General features: G+C 40.4%; 1 protein-coding gene across 1 annotated transcript in view; it reads right to left on the minus strand.

Moving 5' to 3' along the window:
• LOC307104495 (disintegrin and metalloproteinase domain-containing protein 2-like) overlaps positions 1-10,382 on the minus strand; it is a gene marked incomplete at both ends in the record, with an annotated part of 59,698 nt that extends 49,316 nt beyond the window's left edge. Inside the window, 4 exons of the mRNA XM_079779381.1 lie at positions 563-641; positions 6,977-7,032; positions 9,634-9,710; positions 10,328-10,382. Of these exons, the coding sequence (XP_079635507.1) occupies positions 563-641; positions 6,977-7,032; positions 9,634-9,710; positions 10,328-10,382 (267 nt within the window). The remainder of the gene's footprint in view (positions 1-562; positions 642-6,976; positions 7,033-9,633; positions 9,711-10,327) is intronic.
• Between the last annotated feature and the right edge of the window lie 3,174 nt (positions 10,383-13,556).

The following is a 13,556-nucleotide window of genomic DNA, read 5'->3' on the forward strand; positions in this document are numbered from 1 at the left end:
AGGTTGCAGACTGGAACCCCAGTGTAGGGCATGCAGGAGGCAGCAGATCAATGATTCTCTCTCATCTTTGATGTTTTTATCTATCTCTCCTTCTCCCTTCCTCTCTGAAATCAATAAAAATATATTTAAAGAACTATAGACATTATACAATGAAAATTTAATACATTCCTAAATGTGCTTGCAATTCCATATGTATTCACTAGGTCCCAGAAAATACTTCAGAAAATATTTGAATTCTCCTTTTCTTCCCTGATTTAGCTTTCCTAACATAAGTCATGCTTTTTCATTTAAAGTACGTAACAACATAGTCAACCCGTTGGCCACACAAGCACATATGTATATCATCATTAAATAATAGCTTAAAAACATCAGAATCATTTTTGGTTTGGATAATCATCTGTTTAATAAGGTTTACTGAATATACACATAAAAAAATAAATGGTTAAATTCATACCAAAACAAACATAACTTCAACTCTTTGTACTCCAGCAACAAGTGGACACTAAGAAAGGTGATCTAGAAAATCACCTAATAAAGGTAAAACAGACACTAAAATTCATACCTGAATCTGCTGTTCAAAAGGCTTCATATATCCTGTGCCATTATAACCATAAACTCTAAAACTAGGAGGCAAGAAAGCTCTGCAAAATAGAGAGAGTGTTTAATGAAAAATTTGTTTCCTAAGCTTTTATTTTTAATATATATTAATTTTGTTACTAGAGGCCCAGTGCACGAATTTGTGCACAGGTGGGGTCCCTAGGCCTGGCTGGTGATCAGGGCCAATAGGGGCCAGGCCAATCAGGGCTGGCCAATCTGGGCCTATAGGCAGGGGGGTGGGATGGGGAGGGAACGTGGCAGGTTGGTCACCGGCCCCAAGGAGGGAACCAGCCCTCAGTCCCCCGGGAATGGGGCTGAGTCCACTGCCATCCACCCCCAGCTCCTTATCCCAACCTGGGGCCCAAAGGCCCTGGCGGGGTCGGGAGAGAAGGCGACAGTCTCCGGGCCAGGCACAGAAGGAACAGATACTGGATGCTGATGCCTCTGTCAGTGCCCCACCACCATGAGGTTCCCCGCCTACCCCTCCTCATTCCCTCACTTCTGTGCCACCACGGCGTCAGGGAGGTAGGCCAATTGGGGCCTGCCAGCAGGGGAAGGGATCGGGGGTGGGACTACAGGTGGTTGGCCAGCTGCGGGAGGTTGGCTGTGGGAGTGCACTGACACCAGGGGGAAGCTCTTGGCTTGAGCGTCTGCCCCCTGGTGGTCAGGCGCATCATAGCAACTGGTCTACCAGTCATTCTGGTCATTCTGGTCATTTGGTCATAATGATCGCTTAGGCCTTTATATATATATAATTTATTTATTATAAATAGGTAGCTTAACAAGAGAGAGAGAGAGAGAGAGAGATTCTCTGATTTTGTTCTCATTTTACTCAAAGATCCTATTTGCCATTCCTCCCCTCACACACTTTACACTTTACTGTCACACTGTCCTTCTAGCATTTTTGTTTTTAATACAACAGGCAAGCTTTTGTCTCAGGGTACCATATTTCCCGGTTTATAAGACGACTTTTTAACCCAGGAAAATCTTCTATACACCCAGTTGTCTTATACGCCGGAAAATATGGTATTTATACAAGTTATCCCTGGTATGTTCTTCAGCATGGCTCGTTGTCTTATTTACTTCAAGTCTTTCCTTATATATCTTCTCAGTGAGGCTTATATTAATACGTTTATTAAAAAAAATGCAAGTTTCCCAATTATCAAGCACTAGATTTCCAAAAGATATTTTTAATTTTCTCTATAGTTTTGCTTAAACATTTTAACACTCTTCCTATCTGCTTATTTATTACTAGAGGTCCTGTGCATGATTGAATCATGCACATGTAGGGTCCTCTACACGCTTTCGCTTTTCGCGGTGGAGCTGGGTGCCTGTCTGCTCTGGCACCAGGCCTTTCAGAAGCCTCCGACTCGGCAGACAGGCACCCAGCTCCCACGCTTTTGATGGTCCGCAGCAGCTGAGGGGGGCTACCCTGCTGTTGAGAGGTGCAGCTGGGTGTTCAAGGCAGGCCCCCTCAGGGGCCTCGGATCTGGCCGTTGAGAGGCACGGGGGGCGGGAATCCTGCCCCCTGCGCCTCTCAACAGCAGGGTAGCCCCCCTCAGTGGCAGCGGATCCGCGCCTCTCAATGGCCGGATAGGCCACCCCGAGTCCCACGCCTCAGCCTCCCGCCGCCCAATCGTGGGCATAGCGGAGTGATGGTAATTTACATGTTACTCTATTATTAGATAGGATATCATTATTAGAATCATCTACTAACCATATGAACTCAGAGATTCAGATTCATTTTGTTTACTAATGCATCTCAAGCACTTAGAAGAATATCTAGAAAGTAGCAAATGGTCAATAAAAACTGAACTAATATGAAATCAATTTAACAGATTAGATGTACATCCAAGATTAAAGTATATTATTTATAAATGATAAGAATATGTTTAAAAGGCTCTATAAAGAGAAAGATAGGTGTAGGTATCCCATTTTCATTTTCCCACACAAGTATAACATAAAGATTGTGACTGCCATGGCAGTCTGGATTCATTAAAACAGGTCCAAGAACCAAGCCACTGACAAGCAGAGTGAACATTTTTGTCTTCTTGTATAACAAAAGAAAATGACCCATGGAGAGGTGGGACTCCAGAGAAAATAACAATTCGGAGTTGAAAACTGTAAAGAAATTTAGCAGGTGATATGCAGGCACTGTTTTGTGGCAGAAAAAAGAAAGAATACAAATATCCATGTTTGCCCCAGGGAGGAAGCCACTATTTGGAAGCCTAGAAACAAGCAGGACTTTTGGAGTCATACAGGCATGGAATAAAAATATTATACATTGAAATGCATCAAAACATAATCCTTTCCTGTAAAATCATCTGCCAAATTTTGATGCCACACAGAGCGACCAAGGAGCTAAGTAAACTTAAAATTTTAAAATTGACAATACAGAATTACTGAATATACTTTATGTAATTTAAACATGATTAAAGAAAAAATCACACCTAAATATATTTTAAAAGACTAATTAAGACTAAAATAAAACTTTCAAAGTATCAAGAAAAAAAAGATGTTACCATTAAAGAAAGACCAATAAGATTGATTGCTACTTGTCAATAGAAATGAAGAAAGCCAGGACAATGAAATGATAATTTTAAAGAATTAAGGTCATTTTTTTTTTAAAGATGCCCTAAAATTTGTTCCAGCAAACTAGAGGCCCGGTGCACAAAATTCATGCACACGGGGGTGGGGGGAGGGGTTGTCCCTCAGCCCAGCCTGCACCTTCTCCAATCTTGTACCCCTTGGGGTATGTTCAACTGCCGGTTTAGGCCCACCTGTGGGATTGGGCGTAAACCGGCAGTCGGACATCTCTCTCACAATCCAGGACTGCTGGCTCCTAACCACTCACCTGCCTGTCTGCCTGATTGCACCTAACCGCTTCTCCCTGCCAGCCTAATCGCCTCCTAACTGCTCCCCTGTCAGCCTGATTGATGCCTAACTGCTCCCAACTGCCCTCCCCTGCTGGCCCGATCACCCCCAATTCCTGCCTGATCACCCCCAACTGCCCTCCCCTACTGACCTGATCTCGCCCCCAACTGCCCTCCCCTGCCAGCCTAATTGCCTCCAACTGCCCTCCCCTGCTGGCCCAATCACTCCCAATTGCCCTCCCCTTCAGGACTGTTGGCCCCCAACTGCCCTTCACTGCTGGCCATCTTGTGGCAACCATCTTGTGGTAGCCATCTTGTGATGATGTCACATGAAGGCATCGCGTGATGGCGTGACGAGAACTAGGCTTTTATTATATAGGATATAAAATAATATTGACTTTATTAAAAATAATAGTAATCTCTCATTGGGGTTTAAAAGTAAGCAGGATTATGATACATTAAAAAAATGATAGGTAGAAAAGGCAACTGGAATAAAAAAGTTAAATGATCGCCGTAGCCGGCTTAGCTCAGTGGATAGAGTGTCAGGCTTCAGACCAAAGAGTCCCGGGTTCAGTTCCAGTCAAGGGCACATACCTTGGTTGTAGGCTCTTCCCCAGCCCCAGCCCTGGTCAGGGCTCATGTAGGAGGCAACCACATTTCGATATGTGTTTTTCTCACTTTAATGTTTCTCTCTGTCTTTCCCTCTCTTCCACTCTCCCTAAAAATCAATGGAAAAATATCCTTGGATGAGGATTAACAAACAAAAAAAAATTTAATGATTTAAGAATATAGGGTAATTGGTAAAAGTAAAAGTGTTTTTTAGATACAATAACTCAGGCATTAGTATCTTAATCTAGAGAAACTACTGAAAGAAGAGTAAAAGGATGTATAACAAAAAGTTTAAGAGAGGAGACATGGTAAAATATAAAAAATAGATTCATGAATTACTACATCATCATTAATTATATTACTATATATTCTATACCTTTTTTTCTAATATAAGAAAGAGCTAAAGAAACCAAATACTATTACTGCATTATTTTTAATATGCATTTTTATTTATTTCAGAAAGGAAGGGAAAGAGAGGGAGAGAGAAAAACATAAATGATGAGAGAGAATCATTATTCAGCTGCCTCCTGCATGCCCCCTACTGGGGATAGAGCCCGCAACCTGGGCATGTGCCCTAGACCAGAACTGAACCCAGGACCCTTCAGTCCACAGGCCCATGCTCTATATACTTAGTGAAACTGACTAGGGCTATTACGGAATTTTAATTCAGGTCTTATATTTCTAAGCAATTATACTTTGATATTTCACAATATATTAAACATTCAATAAATATTGTGCTTGTGATACTGATAGTTATTCATAGGATGCTTTAGGCATGACCACTGGCTCACTCTCATGGACATCACTTGGCATTCCAAAATAGTGGCTGACTGTAAGATTCTATCTGGATTTTCCCAATATATCTCTTGCAAAAATGTAGCGTTTTTTTTTTCCTTAGGAAGAAGTAATTTTGAGTCTTCCTTCAAACTGATATCATCCATTTTATATAAAACAACATTTTCCAAGGTTTATAATGTATGAAAAGATTGCTACTATGAATTCTAGAAATGGTACACATACCCCTCTCTCTCTCTTTTTAAATTTGGTAACTAGAGGCCTGGTGCACAAAATTCATGCACGGTTGTGGGGGGGTTCCCTCAGCCCAGCCAGCACCCTCTCCAATTCGGGACCCCTTGGATAATGTCCAACTGCCCAGGATAAGGCCTAAACCGGCAATCAGACATCCCTTTCACAATCCTGGACCGCTGGTTCTTAATTGCTCACCTGCCTGCCTGCCCATTCACCTCTTACTGCCCCCCCTTGCTGGCTGAGTTGCCCCTAACTTCCCCCCCCCTGCAGGCTTGGTTGCCCCCAACTGCCCCTACTGCTGGCCTGGTCACCCCATGCAGCCTTCTTGTTCAGTCATTTGGTTGTTCCTCACTAACCCCCATGCTGGCCTGGTCGTCCTACTCAGCCTGCTGTTCAGTCAGCCCTCACTAATCCCCCTGCCGGCCTGGTTGTAAGCAGCCATCTTGTGAGGGTGTAAGGGTCAATTGGCATATTACCTCTTTATTATATAGGATGTCACTTGCAGACTTCTGCCTATCATTATTTTTGAAAGATTATTCTTATCATTTAAAAAAGAACCATTAAAATTTTGATGTTTCTTTATTCCTTAGTATTTTGTGCTTATTTTCCCCAAATTTATTAGCTGGCATGGAATTGAATTTGGCTAATTACAATTACATTCTAAGTCTGTAAGACATTCTGACATTGCATGTAAACTCTAAAAAATTATCACTATTCTTTTCACCTGAAAATCCTCTATGTTCTTTCAAATAAAATTGAATATAAAGAAGCTAAAAAACAAGTCATCAAGTTTTGATAAAGATAGAAAATTATCAAAATTCATCCCCTATGAAACAACATGGATAACCAAAACAGAAATCTGGTTCAACAGGAAGGAGAAAGGTGGGAGCTTACACTGTGGATTCAGGTTGTTTAGTATATAAATTCAAGATTTACTATATAAACTTTAAGATTTTTAAAGGATAAAATAAAAGACAATGAAAAGCCAGTAACTTGAAACATTTACAAATGCAAAATAATGACATTCTGAATAAGTATAAATGACTAGAGACCCAATTCATGAGATTAATGCAAGAGTAGGCCTTCCTTCCCCCAGCTGCTAGCACCGGCTTCCCTCTGGCACCTGGGACCCGGTCTTCCCTCACAGCCCTGGCTTCGTCCAGAAAGTCATCTGGAAGGATGTCTGGTCTAATTAGCATATTATGCTTTTATTATTATAGAGTAGTGGCCCAGTGCACAAAATTCGTGCACAGTGGGTGGGGGGGCCCTCAGCCTGGCCTGCACACTCTCCAATCTGGGATCCCTCTCACAATCCAGAACCATTGGCTCCTAAGCGCTCATCTGCCTGCCAGATGCCCCTAACTGCTCTCCTGCCAGCCTGATGGCCCTAACTGCTCTCTCTTCCTGCCCTGATCTCCCTAACTTCCTAATTGCTCTCCCCTGCCAGCTTGATCCCTCTAACTGCTCTCACCTCCTGGCCTGATCTCCCTAACTGCCTATCTGCACTCCCCTCCTGGCCTAAACCCCCTAACTGCCTATGTGCTCTCCCTTCCTCTCTGCACCTTCAGCTCCAGTGCAGGAGTGCTGAGAGCTCTCCACCAAGGCCCCACCCCCATCCTGATGCCCCCTCCGGGCTGGGTGGCGCAGCGAGCCTGCGCATGCCTCCACCAGGGGAGGCCACCCCCTGAGACAGCCTCATGTCCCAGTGGTGTAAGTCTCCACCCCCGTCCCCGCCCACCAGCTCCTGTGTGTGCACAGCCTGGTCATGTCTGTGATACTGTTAGGACCAATTAGCATATTACCTCTTTATTATATAGATGATTATAAATAGAACAAAGACAGGTAGTAAAATAATGTAGATCACCTACTTTTGCATCAGGTTCACAGTATATGTTTTCCCATCGATTACAATGTTGTAAGACACCTAGTAGGAGCGTATATTAAAAAAACACACAAAGCAAAGTGAGAAGAATATTAAAAGGGAAAACTATCATTTTATATTGACAATAATTGCACTCTAAAACACACTACTACAGTAAAAAGAAAATATAATTTAATATTGATGTATTTCAATTTCTGCATGCTGAAGTACATTGTTTTAACCATTTTCTTCTCTTAATATCTGAAAATTATTAATGAATCTTAATTTCTGAAGGATATTTCATTTGGGTAAATTACTCTTTAATGCAAATTTATTTAAAGTCAGACAATTAAAGCTTTAATTTCATTGGATTCTCATCCCCATTGTTGACTTTGAGAGTCTATCAGTGTACTACTTATTTCAACATAGATGATATTTGATGTCTGGCTGCCTTTAAGATGTCTTCTTGGCTTTGGTATTTTGATTTCACTGTCAAGATGTTACTTGATTTTTATATACTCTGTGATGTGGTACTTGATCTAAGGATTCTTTTAAAATCATTTCACAGTTAATATATGTTTAATACAATCTCTTCAGGTTTTTGTTTGTTTGTTTGTTTTTTGTTTTTTCAGGAATTCCAATTATTCTACACTTGACCCTCTAATTCTATTCTTTTTTTTTTTTCCTTAAGCTATTTTTATGTTGAATCTACTTGAGTCTCTTCAGCTGTCTGGTCTTCTGTTGATTCTTGATTTTTTTTTTTTTTACTTTCATATTATTTAACATTTAGAATTTCCATTCAGTTATTTTTAAAAATAAACTAGCCTTTTTAAGTTGAATATTTTCTCCTATGGTTTTTTAAAAAAATATTTTTATTGATTTCAGAGAGAAATCAAGGGGGGGGGGAGAGAGAGAGAGAGAGAGAAAGAGAGAGAGAGAGAGAGAGAGAGAGAAACATCACTGATGAGAGATAATTGTTGATTGGCTGCTCTCCTGTATGCTCCACATTGAGTATCCAGCCTGCAACCTGAGCATGTGACCTGACTGAGAAATTGAAACATGACCTCCTGGTTCATAGGTTAACACTCAACCACTGAGCCATGCCAGCAGGGCTGATCTTTATTTATTAACTAGAGGCCTGGTGCACAAAATTCATGCACGGGGAGTGGTGTCCCTCAGGCCCAGCCTGCACCCTCTCCATTCTGGTACCCATCGAGGGATGTCTGACTGCCCGTTTAGGCTCGATCCAGGTAGGATCGGGCCTAAACCGTTAATCGAACAGCCCTCTCACAAAACAGGACTGCTGACTTTCAACTGCTCGCCTGCCTGTCTGCCTGATTGCCCCTAACCACTTCTGCCTGCCAGCCTGATCACCCCTAACCACTCCCTGACAGCCTGATCATTGACTAACTGCTCTCCTGCTAGCCCAATTGCCCTTAACTGCCCTCCCCTGCCAGCCTGGTCACCCCTATCTGTCCTCCCCTGCAGGCCTGGTCCTCCCCAAGTGCCTTCCCCTGCTGGCCATCTTGTGGTGGCCATCTTGTGTCCACATGGGGGTGGCCATCTTTGATCACATGGGGGCTGTCATCTTGTGTGTTGGAGTGATGGTCAATTTGCATATTACTCTTTTCTTAGATAGGATTACTGGAGGCCCGGTGCAAAATTTAAATAGTTAAATTTTGTTCCTCATAAATTTGACAGGTGCAGAAAAGTTATTTTTTTTCTGCCAATCTTATTTTATTTTATTTATATTTAATCTAGTAATGATTGGTTTAAGATATTGCCCTCTTAATACATCTGTGTATGTTTCTAATATAACCAAACAATTGCATGTATTTTTGTGTAAAAATAAAACTTTTAAAATACTGCTAAATGTCTTCACCTCCTTTTCCATGAAAGAGAAATTTAATGTCTACTTTAATTAAATTAAAAATTCTCATAAACATACATTTCTTTTAAAATGGTATATTGAATATTTTAAGGTTGTATTATCTCCATTAGGGTGACAAGTGGGTAGTTGCTAAGAAATATTTGCATTCAATTTACCAGAACATTTATTATTCAACTAGAAAGAAAATTAAGGTTGGGTGTATCAAAAAACACTTTTCACTTCTTTAGAAATAATTCTAGAAATTAGCAAAAGAGATACAAATCCAATTATTTCAAAGAAAAAGACATTGGACCAAAAAGAACTAAAATGGCATAAAAGAACAATCTTAATGATGAACATATTTGCAATAAAAATTTTTAAAAATCATCACATAACACTTCATTAAGTCAAAAGATCGTCATCCCACGTAAGGAATCCTTAGGCTTACTTAACAACAACAATTTCCTCCAAATTTAGCCTGTTGAGAGAGTGAGGAAAGAACCTCTGGATGGATCAGGTCAATGATTATTCAAACACTCAAGGAGGAAACAAATTTAGAAGATGGGACTTGGGGCTTTGATAATAAGCATCACTGCACAATATGTCTATGAAACATTATTAACCTAGTCTCATTTTCAAAAGGTTGTTTTTGTGGGATTTTTTTTGTCAAGAAAAATTGGGTATAAATATAAAATTCAGCAAGTGTGCATGGATAAAATATGCCAGATTTACTTCTCAAGAATGAAATAGTCGCATTGTTTTTAGATTCTGAAGAAAGATTAGTGCTTAATTACGTTTGATTCAACTCCATCTCTTGATATTGAGCGTTTTTTCTCCGGAATTATAATTTGCACAGGTAGTAGTTCAGAATCTGTAAGGTGCAAAATGTTTTGTTAGAGCAACACACATTGCCTCATGTCTCCTCCTCTAAAGTCATCATAGTCTGTACACCGCCACTTATTTTGGCTATCTTTTTCAATACCCTCAATCTGTAGTCTTTCTGGAATTACAAGACTTTCTAAAGAGGAAGAGGTTTATTGAGATAGGAATACTGACCTGTGGGCCGTTCACGGTAATTCTGGGGCAATAGGAGCAAGCATTCTCAGTACATATAAACTTGGGTCCTTTTGACCTTCCAATGACAATGTCCAGGGGTAAAAAACGCAGAGCAGTTTATAATACACTAACCCTGAGGCATTCACTCAAGCCTTGCATGGCATCTCCCCTCCCCCTCCCCGCCCCCTTCTACCCCCCCCCCGCCCCGCCCCCCTATGGTCCCAAGAAGAGTGGGAAAGCCCCCTGGCGAACAATGTGGATGTTGTCTGGAGAAGGTGGCAATGTGGGAGTGGACTGGTGCTCACAGAGTGGGAGCCCCCACAACAAAGCACTTTGCCAGAGATATAGCCAGCCTCTCCGAGGAAACCCAGAGGAAAGCTGACCTTCCTGACAGGTCAGAGGGGCGGGCCCAGGGGATAGTGTACTTACTACTACTGTCTGTCTGGAGCCCGATGAGCCCAATGAGCAGAAACAGAAACCTCAGCATGGCTAGATGTCCCTTATCCCAACCCCAGTAATGGCAGTTGCCTGGGCAAAAGGCGGTTGGAAGCGCGAGGAGAACCCGGCAGAGCAAAGATGGGAGGGAACGCGCTGTGAGCTGTGGAATGTGGGCCGTCTTGGCCCCTGAATCTAGGCAGTAGGAGGTTTTGACTCATTTGGACGCCTCTTTGGGGGCAAAACAAACAAACAAACAAAAACACAGCAGAATCACTTCCAGATGGTAGAAACAGCTAATGAGCAGGAAGATTCATACACTTAAGTGAACTGAAGTTATACATACATATATTATTTTCCACAAATCACAGGCGCATAGCTCCACTAATATTCAAGTGAATAAACAGGTGTAATTAGCACCTACTTAGAGTAAGAAATAAAATGTAGAGCCACCAATGCCCCCAAATTGTCCTCTGACAATCATTACTTCTAACAGAATAGATTCGTTTTGTCTGCTTTGGAACTCCATATGAATGGAAGAAATCGCCATGTACTCTTTAATGTTTGAGATCTTTCATTATAATGATTATAATTTCCAAACACGTTGGTAAATAGCAATAGTTTTTTTGTTTGTTTGTTTTGTTGGCACTATTACACATTGAATGAATATAACACCGTCTGTTTTTCCATTTTATTGTTAAAATATGGTTCACTTATAGTTGTGGCTATTAAAAATCATAGTTGGTGATTTTCTTTCTTATACATGTCATACGGTGAACATATGAACTTTTATTGAGTATATTACTAAAGTGAAGTTGCCTGATCACAGACTGTGATCTTAGTGGCTACTTCCAAAGTGTTTTACATGCTGAGAATTACACTTTACATCAATGCCTGTAGTTTTTTTCGTTTTATTCATGTTGGTGGACCTATAGATTTCCTGCATTTTGGTTTTAATTTATATTTCATCATTGTTAATTAAGTTAATTTTTAATTATTAAGTTAACAATAACAGTTTTATATGTTTATTGACCATTTACATAGCTTCTTTTGTACATGCTTATTTGAGACGTTGGTCCATTTTTAAATTGAGTGGCCTTGTCTCTTTCTTATTATATGTAAAAGCTAGTAATGTGGTCTAGATATGATTCCTTTGTTAAACATAATAATTGCAAATATCTTCTATACCAAGGCCTATTTTCAATGCGTTTTTATAGATACATATTTATATTTAGAAATTTACCTTTTTATCAATTTGCTGGAATTTTTATATGTATCCTGCCATGGATATTGAATTTTATAAATTGAAATGACCATATAGTTTTCTCCATTTTCTGTTAATATTGTGAATTAAAATTATTGTTTTTCCAGTGTTGAAACAAACTTGTATTCCTAGAATATACCTTATTTGGTTATGATGTATTATCCTGTTTAAATTTTGCTGGATTGATTTAGCAGCATTTTGTTTAGGATTTTTGCATCAATATATATAAGAAATATTTGTCTGTAATTTTTATTGTTGTGTATTGTCAAATTTTGTATCAAATAGATGATGGCTTCATAAAAAAAAAAGGGAAGTATTATCCCTTTCTTTATTCTTTGAAAGAGTTACTATGATTTGAATAATTCTTTATTTATGTTTTTTATAATTTAGAAATGGAGCAATTTAGACTTAGAATTTTCTCTTTGAGAGAGTTGGATTTCTTCTTACTTATGAATACAATTTTTAAAAAGTATTCAGATAGTCTCTTTTTCTTTGTGATGAAATGTCTACATTAACTACTTAGATGTATTGGCCAGTTATTTATAACTAGAGTCTTGGTGCACAAAATTTATGCATGGGGTGGGGGTGTCCCTCAGCCCAGCCTGCACCCTCTCCAATCTGGGACCCATTGAGGGATGTCCGGCTGCCTGTTTACACTGGGATTGGGCCTAAACGGGCAGTCAGACATCCCTCTCAAAAATCCAGGACTGCTGGCTCCCAACAACTCGCCTGCCTGCCTGCCAGATTGCCCCTAACCACTTCTGCCTGCCAGCCTGATCACCCCCTAACCACTCCCCTGCCTGCCTGATCGACACCTAACTGCTTCCCTGCTGGACCGATTGCCCCTATCTGACCTCCCCTGCAGTCCTGGTCACTCCCAACTGCCCCCCCTGCCGGCCATCTTGTGGTGGCCATCTTGTGTCCACCTGGGGCAACCATCTTTGACCACATGGGGGCGGCCATTGTATGTGTTGGAGTTATGGTAAATTTGCATATTACCTCTTTGTTATATAGTATATCCTTCCTTCACTATCCTTTTGATTTCTGTGGAATCAATAGAGATAGCCCATTTTTTAAATTCTCAATGTTGCTAATTTTGTGGGGGTTTTTCTATTTATTCATGATCAGTAATTTTTTGAGTTTTCATTTTTATTTATTTATAAAGAACAAAGTTTTGGATTTTTAAATTTTTTCTATTATGTTTATTTTCTATTTCTTCTTTTTTAAAAAAATAATTATCTTTATTGTTTAAAGTATTATCAATGCCTTCCTCCCCCCATCCCTCCACTAACTCCCTTCAGTCTTACCCTGCACTATTGTCTATCCATGGGTTATGCAAATATGCATATAAATTCATCGGTTAATCTCTTCCCACTCCCCCCACCCCCTTCCCTCTTAAATAGAGTAGTCTGTTGCATGTTTCAATGTCTCTGGATCTTTATTGTTCGTTATGTCATTTTATTCACTAGCTTCCACACATAGGTGAGGTCATGTGATGCTTGTCTTTCTCTGACTGCCTTATTTCACTCAGCATAATACCCTCTAGATCAGGGGTCCTCAGACTTTTTAAACAGGGGGCCAGTTCATTGTCCCTCAGACCGTTAGAGGGCCGGACTATAATTTTTTAAAAAATCTATGAACAAATTCCTATGTACACTGCTAAGTCGGCTGCTAAGCAGGACAGGCAGCGGCGGCAAAAACACCCGGCGGGCTGGATAAATGTCCTCGGCGGGCCGCATGTGGCCCACGGGCCGTAGTTTGAGGACCCCTGCTCTAGATCTCTCCATGCTGTCTCAAAGGGAAAGAGATCCTTCTCTTTTATAACTGCATAGTATTCCAGTGCAAATGTACCACAGTTTTTAAATCCACTCATCTACTGATAAGGGACCATGGGCTGTTTCCAAATTTTAGCTATTATAAACTGTGTTGCTATGAATCTTGGGTACATATTTTCTTTCTGAT

Source organism: Cnephaeus nilssonii (assembly GCF_951640355.1).
Source record: "Cnephaeus nilssonii genome assembly, chromosome: 8".
Lineage (NCBI taxonomy): Eukaryota > Metazoa > Chordata > Mammalia > Chiroptera > Vespertilionidae > Cnephaeus > Cnephaeus nilssonii.